Here is a 21,563-nt window from a genome sequence, read left to right on the forward strand (position 1 = left end):
TTCTTCTGTAAGCAGTGGTGAGGGGGGAGGGAGGGTGGAAGGGGCCCCAGCCACTTGGATATGCAGCAGTCTGTCTTCTCCCGACTGCTGCGCTCCTCTGGTCTCAGCACGGCCTGCACTACCCCAGAGCAGGTTCAGGGCTCCGGAGCAACGTAAATGATGAGATCTGATCTGTGGGAGTCTGGATCTGGTTGTGTGCTGCGTGTTGTCCTGGAGTCGCCTCCCAAGGTGCAGTATCCCAATAAGGCGCAATTCCCAGTTGGTGCTGACTATAGCTTAAGTGGGGGTCTCTGCCACAGGAGAGACCGGGCCAGATTTCTGGGTGAATGATTCTTCTCCACCCGCGCGCCGCCTCCCTGGTGACAACTCTCCTAGCAGTACAGACTTTCAGCGTGTCCTTTTCTCAGGTGCACACTTCAGCTCCCTGGCAATGGAGAGTATTCGGAGTGCGGCTGCTCCGTCACCAACCCGCTGCAGGGTCTATGCGGGTTGGCTCTGCTATGCCTACGGGGCTGCCAGGTGAAAGCCTGCAGTGGATGGGGGTCTGAGCGCTCCTCCCTCTATGTCTGCAGCGTCGCCTCAACAGCGCGGTACCTTCACGCCAGGGCCTGGTGCCGCAACCGCCTCCCCCTCGGGAGCCCTGAGGTTTCCAACACCCATGGAGCCGATCAGGCAGGGTGCCGGGTGCCTGGACGAACAATGTCACCTCTTTCTCTACAAGGCAGGGGACGGAGCTCAGAACTCAGGCAGCCATCTCGCCTGTGCCCCCTGGTGCCCTCACCCTCATAACGTTTTTTGACGTCGGGTACAAGGTCCAGCCACATATAAAGCCTCCGTTGATGAATCCCTTCAAGCACCTTAAAGTAATTCCTCATCCATGAGTATGGTGGCAAAGCATGGGGCGCTGCCTTCCTACTCTTACCATACTTTGTAGATTGTCTGTATGCCTCATATAAAGAATGTTAATAAACTGTACCATCTTCTGATTTTAAGTAGGAAGATAAGAGGATCAACGTCCACTGGATTCAGAGAGCTGTATTCCACCTGCACAGACAGCACTGCATCAGAATCCTCCCTCTGCACCACTCCCCCCAACAAAAAGTTCTCCTAACAAAATAATAATACAATGCGTTTTCTCTAAGAAAAGAAAAAAATGAAGATTTCTTGCTTGTTTCCACAGGCCCGGTAAAGGCACCCATGGGTTCTCATTTTACCAAAATGGACAGTCTTCTTTTTTCGCCATTTCAGTGTTCCTTGTCCTTTCTTGTGCCATCCCCTGACCTCCAGGGTGGGAAAATCCTTTGTGTCAATTTTATCTTTGGAGGGAGACACCCCCCAAGTTCGAAAGTTGCATGACTGTTTTATTGGCTGGGTTCCTACATCAAAGGCAGAATCTTGCTGAAACCTTGTGGGCATCCTGATGGACCGGCAGAGACATCAATAGAGTCTGAAAAGTCCCCTCACCAGAGTGCTGGAGCTTGAAAATGACAAGAATCAGGCCAGCGATATTCAGTCTTCTTCTGGCTCCAGAAGAGGGCACCAAAATCTACAGAACCGCATCCAGCTGCAAAGAAACTCTTGCCTAGAGCCTTCCCCGTGATCCTTGCTGCAAAAGTCCTTGCAGAGTCCTTTCTTCTGTCTTCATGATAAAGGAATTTAACAACCAGTTTTTGGATGCAGATCCTGAATTCCTCCTGCTGTATACTTTTCTTCTGTGCCGAGGTACTGTGCTGGCTTGGGTATTACATACCTTAAGTCTCGTGTGATTACTGTGTTGCTTTGGGGTATTTCCTGTGATTGGTTGCCTTCTCGCCCAGTTCACCCAGGACCCGGCTGGAATCCTCCTAGGGTGTCTTCTCTGAAGTCCATGGCCCTCAACTAACTTTGAAAGTGGAATACTTACTTGTTTGAACAGTCTTCCTCAGGAACTCTGACTTTGCCTGCAACTGAGCCCTATATCACCCTGCCTATAGCTGGCTCCTAGACCACTAGGGTCCCTCTTCTGCCTCCGAGAGAACTCAGATCATAGAATAGGGAAAGGCTGGACACTTAAAGGTGTCTGCCTTGAAAAGTAAAACAAGTGTTGAAAAGTTTACTTACTTGTAAAAGAGTTAGTTGGTAACTGTAGCTCTTAAGAGTGAACAGTTACAAAAGTTCCTACTTACCTTGAAAGTGTTCTGCCACTTGTAAATGTATGTGTATGTCTATTTTACTTACCTTGGAAAGGTTCTGCCATTCTGAAAAGTATATGTAAAGTCTTACTTTCCTTAGAAACTCTTTCACCATTCTAACAGAAAGATGTCAGGTTAAGTTACTCACCTGTGAATTGGTTGTGCCTCTTTCCTAAAGGTAATGCTGTTGCTTCCACTTTACTATTCCTGTTAGGACAAATGTATGAGTATCTCCAATTGGGTCTTGCTTCCCCTGACTTGCTATTAGCCTGTCCAGAATAAGTCTGCCGTAGTTTATACTTAATTCTTAAATTGATGATCGCTCCTTTAAAAAGTATATAGGTTTTACTTGCCTTCTGTTGGCTGTGTGCCATCCTAACACAAGTTAAAGGGTTATTGCTTACCTCAAGCTGTGTTCTACTAAGCTGAAAAGCGCCCTTAATTGTATATCACACCAAAAAGGTCTTATTCAGCCAGTATAACTGGGTGTTATCACAAAAGTAGTTGAGGTATATACTGTCCCTTGAATGTGTGTTCCACTATTTAGAAAAGTATATTTGCAAGATGGTTTACTATGTGATTTCCGCATTGAGTGTCACTGCATAACTGACAGGGTCTACTACCCTTTAATAACTATAAAGTAATATGAAAGTAATTTATGGCTTTACTCCCCATGAATAGGTGTGGCTTATACTGAATGTGTATAAGATTTTACTTAACAAGAATGTGGTTAGTTTTCTAAATAAGGTCTATGCTTTGGACTGTGTACTTTAAAGCACAGTGTGTTTTTATAATGTGTTTATAACATCTATGATGGTACTTATTTACCAAAGATTTACCTTGGCCTACTTGTATTTAAACAAACTTTTATTTTTAAAATAGTGTTTCAGTGTTTCTTTGGACCAAATGTGTACCACAATTTCTTTGTACTGATTCTACATCTTTCTCTCCTGCCAAAGATGAGCGTGGCTGCTCTGTCTACGCTACCATATAATCAGGTGGTATAGCCTTATACTAACAGTGAAGTCTTGTACGGTCTTGATTGATTGAATGGTTTTACTAAGCCCTTAGTTGAACTTCAGAAAAACTGTCCTAACAAACTTCTTCCTACACTTATTTTAAAACCAAACCATTCCAGAATGGTTTCTTTTTAAAATGAAAGTATAGTAACAGTAAAACTTAAAAAATAAAATTAGCGGAGCAGCACTTCCAACCGCTCACTCCAACTTCGACCACTGGTGTTTGCTATTACGTTTAAAGCATGTGCACTTCATGTTAATGACAAACCAATTAAAATCATAAACAAACAAGATTACTACATCGAGAAGTGATTTCCTTCAGAGCAGGGAATCTAGGCATACATTCCGAGTAGTACAACTCTTACCACTGATGAATAAAACATGTTCCCATAGCAATCTCACTATGAACCTTAATTAAATGTTTGTAAAGTAAATGGTATAAACTTACTGTGTATCCTTCAGGTCTAGTTCAGCTATTGCAGTGACAAATGGAAGCAGTTTTTGATGGTGTAGCAGTAGTCGTACCAGTGGCAAAACCGCATCATATTTATCTCTGCAGACATCTCCCAGTATAAAGGCAGCAGAAGCAGAAATGGGCTGTAGGTGAAGTAAAAGAATTAATAGCATAATATAATTTGGCATATCATATATATATATATATATATATATATATATATATATATATATATATATATATATATATATATATATATATATATATACTTAGTTAAAGGGACGTTATGGTTAAGTTGCACTAATAAAAACCTATGAAATTCAATAAAAAAACTTTGTTAAAGGGACATTTATATATAGATTTTAAATCATTTTGTAAACTTTTGTGCAGATTCGTCAAATGGCACCACATTTATAAGCCTTTACAATATTTTGGGACCCCCCTCTAATTTTGCCCCCTCTTCACAGAATCCCACCAAACCCTTCAAAACCAGGTCTAGAATAGACTGCCGTAATTTCTTGCAGTTTCATTGAGTGGTGCCAAAGTTATAAGCCAGCCAAGAATTGCTTTTCACCAACCCTATAAGTGTCCGCGAACTTCACAGGACGGTTCGCGAACATCCGGACCGTTCACGGACTTTTACAGCAAAACACACCTGTTTGGCCATAGCCCATCCCATCTCATCCTCATCATCATCATCATCCCTCACTTCCCCAGAGATTGTTTGATGATTTGGCAAGTGAAACGTTGTGCTTTTTTATATGTTTTTACCACGATGTCCGCGGACACCAGCGGATGTCAGCGAATTCAACATGGCGGGCGTTTCCAAAAACCTGATGCACTTCACACTTTTCACCATCCAATCAGTGGACGCGTCCGATGTCCACGGACATCACGTCGTCTCCTAGGCCAATTAGATGCTGTCCGCGGACCGAACAGGGAAATGGGTCCGCGGACCGAACCCAGATATCACTCATTTTTGGGACCTACTTTTTGGTTGTTTTAAAAAAACTACTGGACAGATTTCCACCAAATTTACAAAAGCACGCTTACGGGACCAAGCCGCCGCTCCTGCCGCAAATCTGGTGAAAATACATCCAGTGGTTTAGGCTGTAGGAGTGAGCAAAGTTTTGTTTCCATTCAACCTATGGAGAAGAAAAATGGGGGATCCCCCTATAACTTTGACCCCCCCCCCCTTTGAAGAAACCTCACCAACCTTGCCGGATAAATTCAGAGTGGGCCATTTACTTTCTCTGCAAAGTCTGGTGACGATTCGTCCAGGGGGAGCAAGTTATAACCCGCCCAGAAAGTGCTCTTCCTATGAGTTGAGCAACTTAACCATAACTACATAGCGCAGGCCGTGTAATATATAAAACAAAGTCATGTTTGTATGTGGCGCTGATCTTGGGTACGTAACTCCTCATGAACGTCGAGGTCTGGCGTCATGAATTTTGCATGGAATACTCTTATTTAATTGCCAAATCAATACAACTAATTTGTAGCTCGATATGACATCCCGTTCCCGAGATAATTAACTATTATATTTTTCAGTATTACGTTTTGTGGTGTTTTGCACGGCATCTACAGGTCATTTGCTCGTCTGTGCTGAACCGGTCTCGCTTTTTTTTATTTTCAAATTTTTTTTAGAGGAGCGCGTGTCTTTCTTTTAATGGATTCCTTTTGCAATAAAATCGATACCTGTTAATTCCACTAACTAATTGAACACCGAATTTGACTTCCATCCAAATTCAATTCTCACATGAATATCATATTTGTATGCTTACTCTGATTATTTGCAGTGTGTGTTTAGCAGTGACAATGGCCAACACTGCCTATAACACTGCAAATAATCAGAGTAAGCACACAAATATGATATTCATGTAACAATTTAAATCAGTGATAAATGAAAATTTGGTGTTCAATTAATTAGTGAAATTAAAATGTATCGCGTTTTACATTTGTGGCAAACAACAATATTTGTTCATCTTTTTCGGCGGAATGTGAAAATAAATCTGAGAACGGACATCCCGTTAGGCTAGTATACAATAATCTGAAGAATTCCAAACGAAACCATTAGTGCCTATGTTACTAAGTTTCTTCTAAATGTTTGCTCATTGGTTTTGTTTTATTCGAATTAAAATGCTGGTTTGTTGTCTGCTCTATATTATTTACTATGAGGTTTTTTTCTCCTGTATCTTCCTATGTGTATTGCTAATGACATGTGACATTTTTCAGCTCCGCTTCTGCCCACTGGACGCTGCTGATGTAGAGAGGCTCCCATGAAGATGATGCTTTTTCGGTAGAGGACATACCATGCTGAAGGTGGGTGCTTGCACACTATGCACTGTTTGATATCAAGCCTTTAAGTTTATTTATTTTATAAATTGTGCAATTTTATACATAGATCTTGAAAGGATTAGCTCTTTATGTACAATCTCTGCGATGTTGGTGGTTAAGATGGATTTCTAAAATCAGCCCTGGGGTGAGGATTTTGGGAGGTCACCCTATTATGGTGAACAGAGAAGACACTGAGAGGTTAGCCAAAATCCAATCACGAAGAGGCACAAAGGTGGTCAAGGCTTAGTCGCAGGAAGGGTGTGAGAGTGGTCTAGAGCACACTGAGTCCCCCAGAGCAGCACCATTCATTCAGTTAAAGGGCAAGTATACAATTATTTATTAGGCCTTTAGTTTATGCACTAAGCATATAAAAACAACAGGTAAGCATTGTCGAACAAATCCTAATAAAATATATTCACACATTCACCATTAGGAGAAATAGAATTGCATATGAAACAATTACCAGTGTGATACAGACGAGTAGTCTGATGCATAGGAAAATAGATAGAGCACTATAGAATCAACACAAACTGCTTCCCTAACTCTTATAAAGTCCCTCTTATAAAACCCCTCAAATGGTTTGGGGCCCTGTGTCCAAAGGTCACCAGTTCCAAAGCATATACCTCTTCAGTAAACTTATTATAGGAATAGCACTGCCAATAGTTATGATTATTGCAAGAGTTCCAAAGTTAGACAGAGGTTCCAGTAAAGTTCAGGTACTCAACTCAATCCGATAAACTAGGATAGGCCCTAGGGAAGGATCCTTAACCCAGGTTCCACCACCAAAGGCCAGGTACAAGCGAGTTAGGGTCAGGACTGTACGCCCTAGTTGCCCTATGGGAGACAGGGGAGAAAGGGACAGCAAAGTAGACTTAAGACCCTGGCTCAGAGTTCTCTGGATACCACGGTTGGAGGTTTGAGACTTAGTTTCAGGTTTGTTCTTCTGTTCTTGTCCCTACCGTGTGGGTTACCTAGACGTCTAGACAGAAGAGATACTTTGCTTCACAGGATTTAGTTTCAGTCAGTCGCGGTGCACAAGAATCTGCTCCAGACAGCTTCCAGTCGAAGACCCAAATAAAGACAAATACAGATTTCTGCAGGAGAGACTGCCAGGGGACACCTCAGACACGCGAAGAAGAAAAGATCCAATGAAGGTCAGGCAGTGACTGGCGATCATACAGCAGCGAACACAGGAGCAGCCCCAGCAGAGCCACCCTTGGAGTAAGATTGCTTGTGGCACAAACTGAAGATCTGCAACTGCTGCAGCGAAGTAGCTGAGGAGACAGCTCGTCAGCCACTGGTTGATCCAGGGACAGTCCGAAGGCTCAGCAGGCACTGATTCTCGAGCAGGGCTCAAGACTGGTTGGTCCACTGCTCCAGGGAGCACAACCGTCAAGGCTTAATCTCAGGAACGGTGTGAGAGTGGGCTAGGGCTACAATGAGCCCACAGAGAAACACCAGTAATCACTTACTAAACTATCGAGATAGAGACTGGGCCCTCAGGAGAGCTAGGGAACTGGCACCTATAACTTACCAGGACATACAAGGATACATCAGTTCGATTCTTCCCAGACTTCTCTTCTAAAGTGCAATCCTCCAGAAAAATCCTTTATCGAGGTCAAGAAAAGACTCTGTGCACGGGACAAGTATGCCATGTTATTCCCAGCTAAACCAAGAGTGGAACACATCCCGGAAGAGGCTAACAGTTTTCTGGAACAGCTACAAAGGGCACCACGACGCGGGAAGAACAGTGGACACAGCGAAGACCCTCCTTAAAGAGGAAACCACAGATAAGCGACACTAATAGGATGAGAAATCTGCCCCGGGAATGGGCTGGCTGAACACAGTAGTTAAAAGGGACTATTAGGGTGGCTGGCTCCCCCACCTTCCAGGCGATAGCATTCGTTTGTTGAGAACGGGGAGGAGGACGACGCTAACTGGCAGGTGTGGGTTGCTGGTGGGGAGGAGTTCGTAACTGACAGGGATGTTAGTAACTTGCTGTGGTCGCTGATACTACACAATCTTACCGGTCATGCCAATACAGCACAGACGCTGGTCCCACACTGGGAATGGCTGGAATACCCTGACAGTGGTCACTTGTACCATCTTTCTTTCACTCGTGACAAGAAAGGAGTGATGCTACCACTCACAAACTGAGAACAGTTGTGATGTCCAAAGATTTGCTAGAACAGAATGGCGAGCTCGTTCAATAGTATGACATGGAATGTCAGGGGCTTGAACTGTCCATCCAAGAGTTGCAAAGTGGTCCTATATATGGAGCGGCACTAGGTGGACATAGTATTCCTGCAAGAGGCTCACCTTACCGCTAGTAGAGAGGCGAAATTCGGACAAAGATGAGACTGCTATCAACAGGCAAAGGGAGGCTCCTACAGAGGCAACTCCAGCTACTGTCTACAGGTGTCCGCAGGGGAAGCCACTGGCCAGCCGTCCACCAGCAGCGACTAAGTAAGGTAGGAGTGGCCCGGGTTAGGAATAAAGCCTTCACTCTACCCTAATAACCTGGCCAAATCACAGACTTGGGTGTGTTTACTCCCGCATTTAAATTGCATTGTGGAAATATTTAAAATTGGATTGTGGAAATATTTAAAAATTGCATTGTGGAAATATTTAAAAATTGCATTGTGAAACCTAGGCCTTTCCCCCCCCCCACTCTACAGTACTCTCAGACTTGGGTGTGTTTTTCTCCTGTATTTAAATTGCATTGTGGAAATATTTAAAATTGCATTATGAAAATGGTGCTTTCCTGTGGTGTTTGCCTCCTAGCAAAGCATTCATCTAGCAAACTTCCACCATTAGCTAAGCTCCTGTCGTCTTGTCCAATTGTCTACTTGTCTCGTCTCTCTGTCTTGTCTCTCTGTCTCATCTACTTGCGCTCCTCCCTGTGTCCTTCCATAGTGTTCTCCCTACCCCTTCCCACTTAACCTCGATGTGCTCGGTCTCACCGAGACATTGTACACAGCCAGCTCTGTCACAGGCTTTGACACTCTCCTTCCAGATGGCTACAAGATCCTCTCCGCACCCAGATCCAACCATTCTGGAGGGGGTGTAGCCCTGATCTTCCCTGAGTGGATTCCTGCCTCTGTCATTCCTACGCAGACCTACTCATCTTTTGAATGCCTCATCTGCAGGCTCTCTCTCTCTCTCTCTCCTGGCCATTACCTTATTGTGGCTACTATCTATCGGCCACCTGGTCAGATCTCCTTCCTCTCTGAGTGGGCAGACCTCTCCTCTTCCCTCCTGGTCTCGACCACTCAACTCACTCTTGGAAACTTGAACATCCACCGGGATGCTTTCTGTTCTTCCTCTGGACTCTTTCGCGACCTCTGCGATTCTCTCTCACTTTCTATCCTCCCCTGTGGCCCGACTCACACAGCAGAGCACACTCTGGATGTTCTGATCTCTTCAGACCTTCTCCTTTCGATCCCTCTCACAACTCCTCTCTCCTGGAGTGATCACTTTCTCCTTTCCTCCCAGCTCACCCGCTCTACCCCTCAGGCCAAGCCAACTCCAGCACTGCCACCTACCTTCTTGGTTACTGGGCCCATGAAGCGTGTGTCAGTTGAGGCTTTCGCCGCCACTTTCTCACCCCCCCGCTCCACCCTTGAATAACTCACACCATGACACAGCCCTTTGCATGCTCCACTCTGCTATATCGGATACTCTCGATGTTCTTGCCCACGTCATGAGGATCCACTTGAAGCCCAAAGCCAAGTGCAACTCTTGGTCCGACTCAGACCTCGTCACCCTTAAACATAAGGGCAGGGTGGCTGAGAGGAAATGGCGTGTTTCAGGCATATCCTCTGACAAACTGGCCTGCTGCCTACACCAAAGGCAATACCGGCTCTCTGTCCGTACCAAGAAGAGAGGCCACATCCAAGCCCGCGTTTCTGCGGCATCTAACAACTCGGATGAACTCTTTAAAACCTGCAAGGAGCTGGCCAACCCTGCTGCAGTCTGTACTTCTCCTGTCCCATCCGAGGCCCTCTGCATGGCCCTGGCTTCCCATTTCATCTCTAAAACTCAGGACATCCTGTCCTCTCTCTCTTCTCTCCCTCCTCCGTCTACTCCCTGCTCTCTACCTTGCCCTTCTTCGGCTACCTCTCCTCCCTCCTTCTCTGCCTTTCCCCTGTTCTCACCTGACAAGGTTTCTAGTTCGATCTATTAAAGTCTCTGCAAAACGGGTTCACCCCTGTACCTCCAAAACCATAAAGGACCACATTGACACCCTGGCTCCTGCTGACTTCTGCAACCACTCCTTCGCTACCGGAGTCTTCCCTTCCCCCCCTGAAGCAATCCCTTGGGCAACCTCTTATTAAAAAACCCTCAGCCGACCCTTCCTGCCCAGCTAACGACCGCCCAATCTCCATCACTCCTTTCCTGGGTAAACTCCTGGAAAAGCTTAATCTTCACACTGAATCTGTTGACCATCAGTCTGGCTTCAGAGCTGCCAGAAGCACGGAAACTGCTCTCCTGAACATCCGCGAAGACCTGCTCTCCAACCTTGATTCCAACACCCCCTTTGTCCTCATTTTACTTGATCTCTCTTCTGCCTTTGACATGGTGAACCATGCCATCCTGCTCAACCGCTTCCGTGATAACCAGGGTATCATCGATCAGGCCCTGGCTTGGCTTACTTCTTTCCTCTCCAATCGACCCTCCGAGGTCCAAATTGGGTCCTTCCTCTCTTCTATCTCTACCTGTGGTGTTCCCCAGGGATCTAACCTCTCTGCCTGGCTGTTTAACCAATACCTGGCAATTCTTGCCCACCGCATTGCTGCTCTCTGCCCCAACTTCCAGTGCTATGTGGATGACAACTCATTTTCAGGCTCCCTTCCGCCACCACCTCTCCTTCTCTCATCTTTGACTGTAGTCTGCTATCCAGGAGTGGTGTGCCACCAATGATCTCTGCCTTAATGCCAGTAAGACCGAGATTCTCCTCATCGGCACTCCTTTCCTGTCACTTTATGGCCCGTCCTCTCTTGGCCCTCTTCCTGCTCCCACCTGTGAGGCTGAAAACATCGGGGTCATCTTCGACTCCACTCTTTCCTTCTCTCCTCACATCTCCAACGTCTCTAAGAAGTCGCACTACCAGCTGCACCTCCTCAGAAGTATTCTCCCTTTCCTCACCTTCCCCCAAAAGCTCACTGTCTCCAGAGCCCTGGTTCTCTCTAGGATGGACTACTGCAACAGCCTCTTCCTAAATCTGCCTGCCTCTACTCTCCACCCTCTGCAACTCATACAAAACAGCACTGCAAGACTTGTCCTTGGCCTCAAGCCCAGGGCTCGGATCGGATCTCTCCAGGACTGAAACTTCTGCACTGGCTTCCAGTGGCTGCAAGTATGAAGATCAAAACCCTCTGCATTGTCCACAAGTCCTTCTGGTGTCTGGGGCTCAATACCTTCAACTCTCTCTTCCTAAATATCTTCCTTCTCGAGCTCTTAGCTCATCCGCCTCCAACTCCCTCAGGGCCAGTCGCTTCTCCAAGCAACGAGTTGGTAATATATCTCTTTCTTCTTCTGGGGCCTCCCTCTGGAACAGCCTCCCTGCCTCTCTGAAACGTGAGGAGAACCATTTCCGGTTCCAGAAGCACCTCAAGACCATCCTCTTTGCTTCTGCTTTCTCTCCTCATCTTCCCTGCTGATCTCCTGGCTGAAACTGCATTGGTTACCTGGCAACTCTCTGATCTCAGGCCGAGGTGCCCTCCCCACCAGTAGCACACCTGCACTGCTGCCCTGGCAACCCTTGCAATCAGGGACTGTTTCTGTATCACTACAGCCCCCTTCCAGCACTTGACACCTGATGTCTGCACTTACTCTTTCACTTGCCACCAGCTGGCCGCACTTTTATTCATTGTCTTTTTATTTATTTTATTGTTATCCCATGTACTGCACTTCCCCCTCCCCTGCACTTGCGCGATCTCAATGTCACCTGGCCTAGTAAGATTGTTGTCGCCGTCTTCCCTCTGTTCCCTCTCCCTTGCCTCATCACGCCTTGAAACACTTGTGTATAGGCGCATTATAAATGCCACATCATATCATATATCAATATTTCTCCTCATATTCTGCGTACTCCAGGGGGGTATGTATAATGATACGCAACACAGTGGGGTTCTGACTAACTACTCAAAGCAGGGATCTGGAGGGGAGAGCTGTATGGTGAGAGGGATAATACAAGGTCAGGTGTACACCCTGATCAACTTTTACAGATCTAACCAAGACTTGGTGGAAACCTTGGTGTGGATCACCAGACAGCTGGAGGCAACCCCCCTAGGGAAATCATCTGGGTGGGGGATTTCAACACAGTAATGAACCCTGCCCAAGACAGAACAGGAGGGACCCACCACCCTGCATCAAAGGTGACGAATAAGCTACAAGACATGTGCTGGTTGTGGGAGGTGGGCGACATCTAGAGACTAAGGCATCCTGGGAGACAAGGGTACACATTTCATTCCTTGGTACATGGCACAGCCTCCTGACTGGACTACTTCCGGATATCCCACACATTAACGGGTTGGGTAACTGATGCCACCATTGTAGCACACACATTGAAGGATCACGCACCGGTACTTCTGACCCAGACATTACCTGGTAGAATGGTGGTGTGACCACCCTGGGTGTTTAAGAGCGAATGCCTAGCGGATGAGATGTTCCGAGAAGGGCTGGCCACAGACACTGATGACATCTTTGAGCTAAATGCCGGGTTGGTGGGTTCATACACCACCCTACGGGGAAGCTTCAAATGTAGTTAGAGGAGAGAGCATCACTAGGGAAGCGGGGATACTCAAACATATCCGGCGACGACTAGCGGAAACCAGGACACAATTAAAATTACAAACAGAGGCAGTGGAAACAGACATAGCCCAACATGCTGAGATGAGGAAGCAAATCCGGGAATTTAATGAACTAGCACAGAGGGATGTGAAGTTTCTCTGGGGTAAGGCAGCAGTGCAACAGTATGGAGAAGGTCAGCGCCCCGGCTAGCGAGGGCGGTCCTATTAGAAACACAAAGTGTTGAGTTCTATCCACCAAAGACATACATGAGGAAGTTAAATACGGGAACGCTGACATCGTTAGCGAATTATGTGCCTTTAACAGTCGATTGCACTCCTTACATATTCAGGTAACAAAACAGGAGGTGGGGGAATACCTGGACTGAGTGGCGTTATACTGGTGTACAGAGGTAGGTAGGGTATGGCTTGGCCGACCCCTGTCCCTGGAAGAGGTCCTCTCAGCAATTAAGTAATTACCATCTGGGAAAGCCCTGGGCATAGACATCTACACAGCTGAGTTCTATAAATGCTACGCCGCTACGCTATGCTACGCCGCTAAACTTGCCCCACACTTGTGAGAGGTACACAGACACAGAGTCTAGAGTACGGGTGTCTGCTGGCCTCGACGCAAGAGGCAGTGGTGGTGGTACTCTTGAAGCCAGACAAATTGCCAGAAAAATGCTCCTCTTACCGCCCCATATCCCTCATAAATATGGACAATAAGATTTTGGCAAAAATCCGAGGGACCAGGCTGGGCACCATTGATGCACCGGTGCGTCAAGGCAGACCAATCTGGGTTTATTCCTGCAAGGTCCACCTCCTACGGGCTCTGCAGGATGTTTGGATTAATGTCAGCTGTTCAGCAGGATGAATCCATAGTGGCGGCACTACTGGACGCCACAAAAGCGTTTGACTCGTGGAATAGCCCTTTCTGTTTGCGGTACTACGCAGAATGGGTTTGGGAGAGGAATACATTGCCATGGTTCAACTACTGTACACCTCACCTTGCGCCAAGGTCCGGTTGAATGGTCCACTGACACCGGAAATACTCTTGGGGAGAGGCACACTACTGGGGTGTCCGGTCTCCCTGCTGCTATTCGCATTGGAAATCAAACCACTAGCGCAGGGGGATCAGGGACCGACATATCCACAGATGGATACAATTATACAAACACAGGGTGGTTATTTCTCTATACGCAGATGATATGGTGCTCTACCTAAAGGATCCAGTGAACAACCAGAATCCCGTCATGACAGATGTGGCGACCTTTGGGGACTACTCTGGGCTAAAGATTAATACCACAAAATGGGTACTATTCCCACTCACAGCGAACACCATGATGTGTGCAGATGAGTTGGGATTCCAAAGGCATGATACTCACACCAGATACTTGGGTGTATATATAGCTAGATCTGTGGAAGAACTATACAAACAGAACTACTGCAGGGCCCTAGACCAAGCTAAGTAGTCAGTGAATAGATGGATGGAATTACCAATCAATTTATATGGGAGGATATAGTTGGTTAAAATTGTGTTACTCCAACGCTTTCTGTATGTATTCCTCAACGTGCCGATCTTACTACCTAGAGGGTATTTCCAGGAGACACGGTCGCAAATACTGTGGTTTATATAGGCCTGGAAACAAGCATGGGTGTCTTGGGAGAAACTGGTAGCCCCCAAAGAAAAAGGGGGTCTAGCACTTCCTTGACTTCAAGATATACTATGAGGCAGCACAGACAGAGTTTCTGCTATACTGGTTTGGGGGGTGAACAGACAGACGGCACATGGAGGTGGAAAGGGCAATGGCAGCACCATACCTTCTAAGGGCAATTATACTGACATCCACCAACAGGGTCCCACGAGCGCCAAATATGATAGAGTTGACCTGCAAATCATGGGTTCATATCGAGCGCAAGGCAAAGGGTGAGGTCATCTACACCCCGAATCTCCCAGTAACATACACGTGGAGTGCCGTTGGCTTGCGAAAAAGGATAAGTCGACTTCATGAGACGCCTGAATATATCCAGCTTGGGGACCCATTTCCAGATGGGCATTTCTTGTCGACGGAGGAGACAAAACATAGGGGGGGTACTAACACCTTTGGATGTGTGCATGTACCTTCGGTTAAGGGACTCCTTGAAACAGATTTTTCACAACTTCCCTGCTGAACCTGTAACAGCCCCCATACTGGCCCACATAACCTCGAGAAATGAAAGTAGCCAAGTAGGGTCAACGCTGTATAAAATGTGCAAGGGAAGATACCTTCCGAGCAAAATGGGAACAATCATTGGGGCGGGAGATAACAGACGAGATGTAGGGTTATTGCTGTAAGGATACAAGGAGGGTGGCCCTCAACGCCAGATATAAGCTGATCCACTTTAAGTACCTACACCAATGCTACTACACACCATCGATGTTGCACAAATTCTTCCTGAAGACCTTTGATAAATGCTCAAGATGCTCCATGTCTCCTGCAGACTTCTTACAGATGGCAAGGGGTTGCCCAAGGGTTAGACTGTTCTGGTCGCAGGTATTCGAGAAACTGGGTGAAATAATAGGGGAGGAAGTAGAGCAGACACCGCTGATCGCACTGTTGGGGCATACTAGATACATCCCCAAATATGCCAGAAAGCTAACCGGGCTGTTATTACTCCTAGCTAAGCGCCAGGTGACAATGGTGTGGGTCAGAACTCAGACTCCCAGGTTGGGGCAATGGCGGGCAGATATTTTATACTGTAATGAAATGGAGACAGAATATGGACGAGTAGCGCACCCGCAGTCAAGACCCAAAGGCATTTGGGACCCATACACACAATACCTTATCACATGAGCTTGCCAGGACGGAGATAGCGACTGAGACCGCCCCACATTTTCCTCCTTTGTTGGACCACAACGTAAACCCAATTCATAGAGACTGCAAGGGGCAACAGCCCACACCCTGCAAAAGGGGAACTAGCAAAGTGAAAAGAGTAATGTACCATGTCACCGCATTGCAAGTGTTGCTGGGGGGGATGTGGGGGTGATTTGGGTTTTCTCTTGGAACCGTCATTTTTTAAAAATAATATTGTTACACAAAACCTTATAAAACATTTATATACATCCACCCTTAGAAGAAAAAGAATTGCATATTAATCATTTACCAGTACAACATATGTGAGTAGCCATATGCATACAATGGACCAAGCTCTTTAGAATCAACAAAAAAATGGTTACTCAATTCTTATAACGTCCAACCCCAAGATGGTTTGGGCCCTTGTCCCCAAACTCACCAGTTCCAAAGCATATGTAGGTTTATATAGAGATGTAAAGTTCCAGTGGTTATGATTAATAAAAGTTTCAAAACTAGATACAAGTTAAAGTAAAGTTCAGATAAGTACCCAATCCAATCCAACATACTAGTATAGGTCTGGGGAAGGATCCTCAATACAGGTTCCACCATAAAAGATCAGGTAAGTGCGAGTTAGGGCCAGGATGTTACACCCAATGTAAACCTAGGAAGGACAGGGGGGAAAAGGGGACAGAAGAAAAAATGACATAGCTCTTAGTAATAATCTTTCTGATGGATGTTCCTCCCACGGATTCCTCTTTCGATGATATACACACCCCTGAACAACTGTTCACGGAAACCTATCTGCTGCCAGGGGGCGCAGTATGGCTCTGCATCGTCTCCGTCCGACGCCTCTATGCGCCCTGCGTCAGACGTGACGTTGCGGTCAGTATATATAGCGGCGCTGCGCCCCTTGACCTCGATTTCATCCTTTTCCCCCTAGCACTCTGAAGCTGAGGCACTGTAGAACCAATGGTGTACTAGCTTCCAGCAAAGAGGGGCTGGTAGGGAGGGCAATTGATTGATTGTGTATAGCCGCTCTATACACAATCAATCAATGTGTTTCAAAGCGCAGGGAGGGAACATGGGCGAATACAGTGACATTCTTAGAAGTCCTTGATACAATCAGAATGTGAAAATTAACTATCATAATCAGCTTGGCGACATTTCAGATGGTGCAAGTGCTATAGACAAAGATGAGGAGGGGGAGGGAGAATGAGGAATCTTTGGGAGGAACTTCCATCAGAAAGAACATTACAGAGAGGTAAGTAATTTGTTCTTCTAATGGATTCTTTCCTCCCATGGATTCCTCATTTATGATAGACTTGCAAAGCAGTACGTAAACCTGGATGACAGACAGCAAGAACACCACCTAAACCGGAAAACTCTGGAGGACTGCCCTAGCAAAACGGGCAGAAATGCTTAACAAACCTGTGCAAGGACACCCATATGTTGCCACCTGGCTAATATCCAGGACTGGGACTCCTCCCAGCAGGGCGGAGGTGGCAGCCACTCCCCTGGCAGAATGAGCTCTGAGACCCTCAGGCACATCCTTGCCAGCCAGATCGTAGCATTCGGAGATGCAGAGAATGATACACCTGAACAGGGTGTGTTTGGTCACAGCCTTGCCAGCATGAACACCAGCGTAACCAACGAAAAGCTGGTCATCTTGCCTAGCCGCTCTAGTATGAGATGTAGACCTTAAGGGCCTGTACCAGGTCTAGCCGATGGAATCATTCCTCCACCTTGGAAGGGTGAGGTGGAGGACAAAAAAAACAGGAAGATGGATCTTCTGAGAGATATGGCAATCTGAGACAAGGTTCGGCAGAGAGGAGGGTCTCACTCTCAACGTCACCTTCTCTGTGGAAAAAAACAAATAGGGAGGTAATGTCTAGAGCTCAGTCACCCAAAATGCAGAAGTGGTGTCAACCAGGAAAATCACTTTACGGGTGACAAATCTAACAGAACAGGAATCAAGTGGCTCAAATGGAGTGCCAATAAGAAATGTTCAACTAAATTCAAATCCCACGCCAGAACCACAAATTGGCATGGAGGAAACTGGTCTCACAAACCATGCAAAAACTGCAGATCAGTGGGGATTGTGAAAAACTAGCCCTCTTCTGGGGACTTCTTGAATACCTTAATAGTGGTGAGGTAAACCTTTGCAGTGCCAATCTGCCGACCCACCTGTGCCAAAGAAAATCCAACACAGGGGATAGAGGATGCTTTGACATAAAGCATCCAGGACCCTCTCCGGGGCACCATATCAAAAATGTATGCCATCTGCAGGCATAAATTAATTTTGTAGCGGGCTTCCAAGCTGAAAGGAGCATATCTAGGACGTTCTCCGAAAAGTTTCACTCCTTGTATCTCAGCCTCTCAGTAGCAAGGCTACTCAGGTTCCACTGGATGACCCCGGCCCCTCCAAATGGGAAAGCGAGTTGACTCTCCTCAAAAGGTGCCATGGAGGGCAGATGGACATGTCCAGCATACCACGTTCTCCGGGCCCAGTCTAGGGCGGTCGGAATCAGTGTGGTTTCCGAACAAGCACAAGTTCCTGAGAACCACTGGAATGACAGTGATTGGCAGGAACACAAAGGAGGTCAAAAGTTCATTCGATCATCAGCATGCCCCCAGAGCTCCCCTGGAGCAGAACTAGCACTTCCTGTTAACACTGGAAGCAAAGAGGTCCATTTGAAGTACTCCCCAAAAGTAGAAGATCTCTTTCAGAACTTCTTGACAAAGGTCAAAGTCTGCCTGCTCAAGTAATCCACTGTGACAATCTTTCGTCTGACCAGTTGAGCTGTTGTCAGAGAGACACCATTCTCCGGAGCACAGTACCACAGTTGCATTTCATCTCTGCACAGAGGCAAAGACCCCCACAACACCTCATTTGTTGAGATAATGCATGGTGTGGCAAGCCAGAAGAACCTGGGCCAGAGGGAATGTAACCAAAGGGTTTTATGTAACTTAAAAGTAAAAGCCTTCCTAGCTGTGTTGCTAAAAGGGGAGTTCCCTTCTTAAACTATACTAAGGTGCTTGTCAATAGTCAAAATAACAAAAATGGTCCTCTGTCCATACCTACCCTCTAACATAGCCCTACCACTGAGAGAAAATCTAAAAGAAAAACTAGGCAGGATGTCCTGCCTACAGAGTTATGATATGGTATGATATGTTATGGCATTTGTAACGCGCCTATACACAAGTGTTTCAAAGCGCGACGAGGTGGGGGCGGGAACAAGGGGAGACAGACAACGATCCTACTAGGCCAGATGTCATTCAGATCGTGCAAGTGCAAGGGTAGAGGGGAGGGGAAAAGTGCAAAGGGGAGGTGGAAAGGGGAGAGTGCAGTACAGGGTTAAGAGCAAACAGGATAAATAACAAGGGCCAGCTAGTGGCAAGTGCGAGATAAGTGCAGAAAAGTGCTGGGAAGGGGGGCTGTAGGGATACAAACAGTCCCGCGGTGCGAGATAAGTGCAGAAAAGTGCTGGGAAGGGGGGCTGTAGGGATACAGACACAGACCCACGGTGCAGGGGGTTGGCAGGGAGGCAGTACAGGGGAGAGTGGCTGGGCCAAGGACTGAGAGCGGTAAGTGGCCCAGTTGCAGATTCAGTGCAGTTTCAGTAAGTTTAGCTGGGGAGAGGGGGAGAAGGGGAGAGAAGGCGGAGGCACAGAGGAAGGTTTTGAGGTGCTTCCGGAACAGGAGATGGTTCTCCTCGAGTTTCAGGGAGGCAGGAAGGCTGTTCCAGAGGGATGCCCCTGCAGCGGAGAGAGATCTGCCCCCAACTTGTTGTTTGGAGAAGCGGCTGACCCTGAGGGAGTTGGAGGCAGATGAGCGAAGAGATCGAAAAAGGAAGATATTTAGGAAGGGAGAGTTGAAGGTATTTTGGCCCAAGGCCCCAAGGCCCCAAGGCCCCAAGGCCCCAGAAGGCCTTGTGGACAATGCAGAGGGTTTTGAACTTGATCCTCGCAGTCACTGGGAGCCAGTGTAGTGATTTCAGTCCAGGAGAGATACGGTTCCTGGGCTTGAGGCCAAGGACAAGTCTTGCAGGCCTGTTCTGAATGAGTTGCAAAGGGCGGAGAGTAGAGGCGGGCAGATTTAGATAGAGGCTTTTACAGTAGTCCAGCTTAGAGAGAACCAGGGCTCTAGAGACAGTGAGCTTCTGGGGGAAGGAGAGGAAAGGAAGGATACCTCGGAGGAGTTGGAGCTGGTAGTGTGACTTCTTTGTTGTTAAAACTGATATCCATCAGGGTGCTCTGAAATCCCTCCTGGTTTCAGATCCAATGCTTTTATGTGGAAAACAATTCTCCCTCGATATAATAGTTCTTGACCATCTGTCAAAGTTTCACAAGTTTGCAAAACAAAAAGTCTCATGTTCCTGAACATATCAAATGTCCAAGTTGTCAAAGGTGGAGGGATACCTCCTTAATCCTTCTGCACCACTTGGGTGGGTTTCTCCCCACTCTGTTCACATCTCGGTTGTCTGTGTTCCCCATGAATTTGTTCTACACTTGTCTTATTGTGCCCCTCTGTCTCCCTTGGGGTTCTCTGTCCCATTGTCTCACTTATCTCCGAAGGAATTGGTAACACCCTGCATATGCCTCTCTTGGTTCTCAATAGTTCCTGTGAGCCGTTTGCCGGATTATAATATTCAGGTGTCTTGTACTCCCGTAACCCTTATTGGACCCATTCTCTCTCTGGGCCTTTATGCCAGTACGCCATGTTTTGGCACTAGTCTTTTGGCACAAGCCGTTTTTGCGCACCACTTTGGCCACACAGCCTCTTCTGGCATGGCTAGAGTGACATGAAAGCCAATTCAGCACCGGTTATTTGAGACAATACTCATTTAGACACGGCAGACATTGCAGCCATGTCTAAACGCCCCCATGCCAAATGTTAGTCACACCTAAACGTCCGGCTCCGGATTAGATACAGGCTCTGTAAATCATGCCCTTCGGTGAATAACAGCTGTGGTATAGCCCACATATTCATTTAAAACAACATCTGCTCAACAATGTTACCCAACTGCATTTGTTGCTACTTTTGAAGATGTGTGCACCCTCCTATCCCAGCAAAAAATACAACATAACAATCTGAGTTTCTGGTACTTTATTGTGGAGTGTTGTGGAGAGGCTTTGCGTTCTAAGAAATCAATGCCACAATAATTACTCGGTCCAGGTTACAGCAACTGTGTCTGCCTCTGCTCATCAGTGTGAAGCTTGAAACAAAAAACAGGGAACAGGCCTCTTTGCTCCATGCACAAGCCCCCCAAAGACAGGTGTTCATCTCTTCACCTTATTTCGAGTTGCTGTGTGGCGTCATAACTAGCTGCGGATATGGCAGGTTAGCATACATAGCCCTTTGAGCGCAGTGTCATTAAGATGCCCACGGGTATATGCTGTGGATATATGCACCACTAAAAGCCAGAGAACGGTATCCTTCCTTCCCCCTATAACTGACCTCCTTCCTTCCTTCCTTCCTTTGTTCAACATCCCAGTGCCAAAATATCCCAGCTCCAAGAGGTCCTCGTGCCCTGCTGGCCGCGGCCAACAGGGTACACCAAAAAGGGACTTGCAGCAAAACAGCCATGCCAGAACACCAGGCGACTAATAGCCCTGCTTCGCTTTATACCCCTGGTGGTATGGGGGTAATGAAAATCCTTCCTTCATCCCCTTTTGCTCTCTGGTCTCTCAGCCCCCCTCCACTTTGAGCAACCCTGGTATCCTCTATTTTGCAGGGTTAGCTCCAATAAGGTGGTGTCTGCTCGGAAGCAGTGGCGTTCTCCACATCCTTCTGGCATTCCTGTCTCGATAAGAGCTCCTCTCAACGTTTCTTGTTTTCCTCGCTGCAAGCAGAGGATTTGCTCCTCCCTTGCATTCTGGGTGCAGTGTTTCTCAGGCACCAGGCCTACAACGTCCTCCGGGTGGTCGCGCTTCTAGGTAAGGCCGGCTTTGCTCAGCCA

At 46.9% G+C, this 21,563-nt stretch overlaps 1 protein-coding gene across 1 annotated transcript in view; it reads right to left on the bottom strand.

Moving 5' to 3' along the window:
- Window positions 1-21,563, bottom strand: part of RASA2 (RAS p21 protein activator 2) — a 1,321,178-nt gene that overhangs the window by 611,605 nt on the left and 688,010 nt on the right. Inside the window, exon 11 of the mRNA XM_069618287.1 lies at window positions 3,639-3,787. Coding sequence (XP_069474388.1) covers window positions 3,639-3,787 — 149 coding nt within the window. The remainder of the gene's footprint in view (window positions 1-3,638; window positions 3,788-21,563) is intronic.

The sequence above is a fragment of the Ambystoma mexicanum genome, chromosome 10 (assembly GCF_040938575.1).
Source record: "Ambystoma mexicanum isolate Mex_15411 chromosome 10, UKY_AmexF1_1, whole genome shotgun sequence".
Lineage (NCBI taxonomy): Eukaryota > Metazoa > Chordata > Amphibia > Caudata > Ambystomatidae > Ambystoma > Ambystoma mexicanum.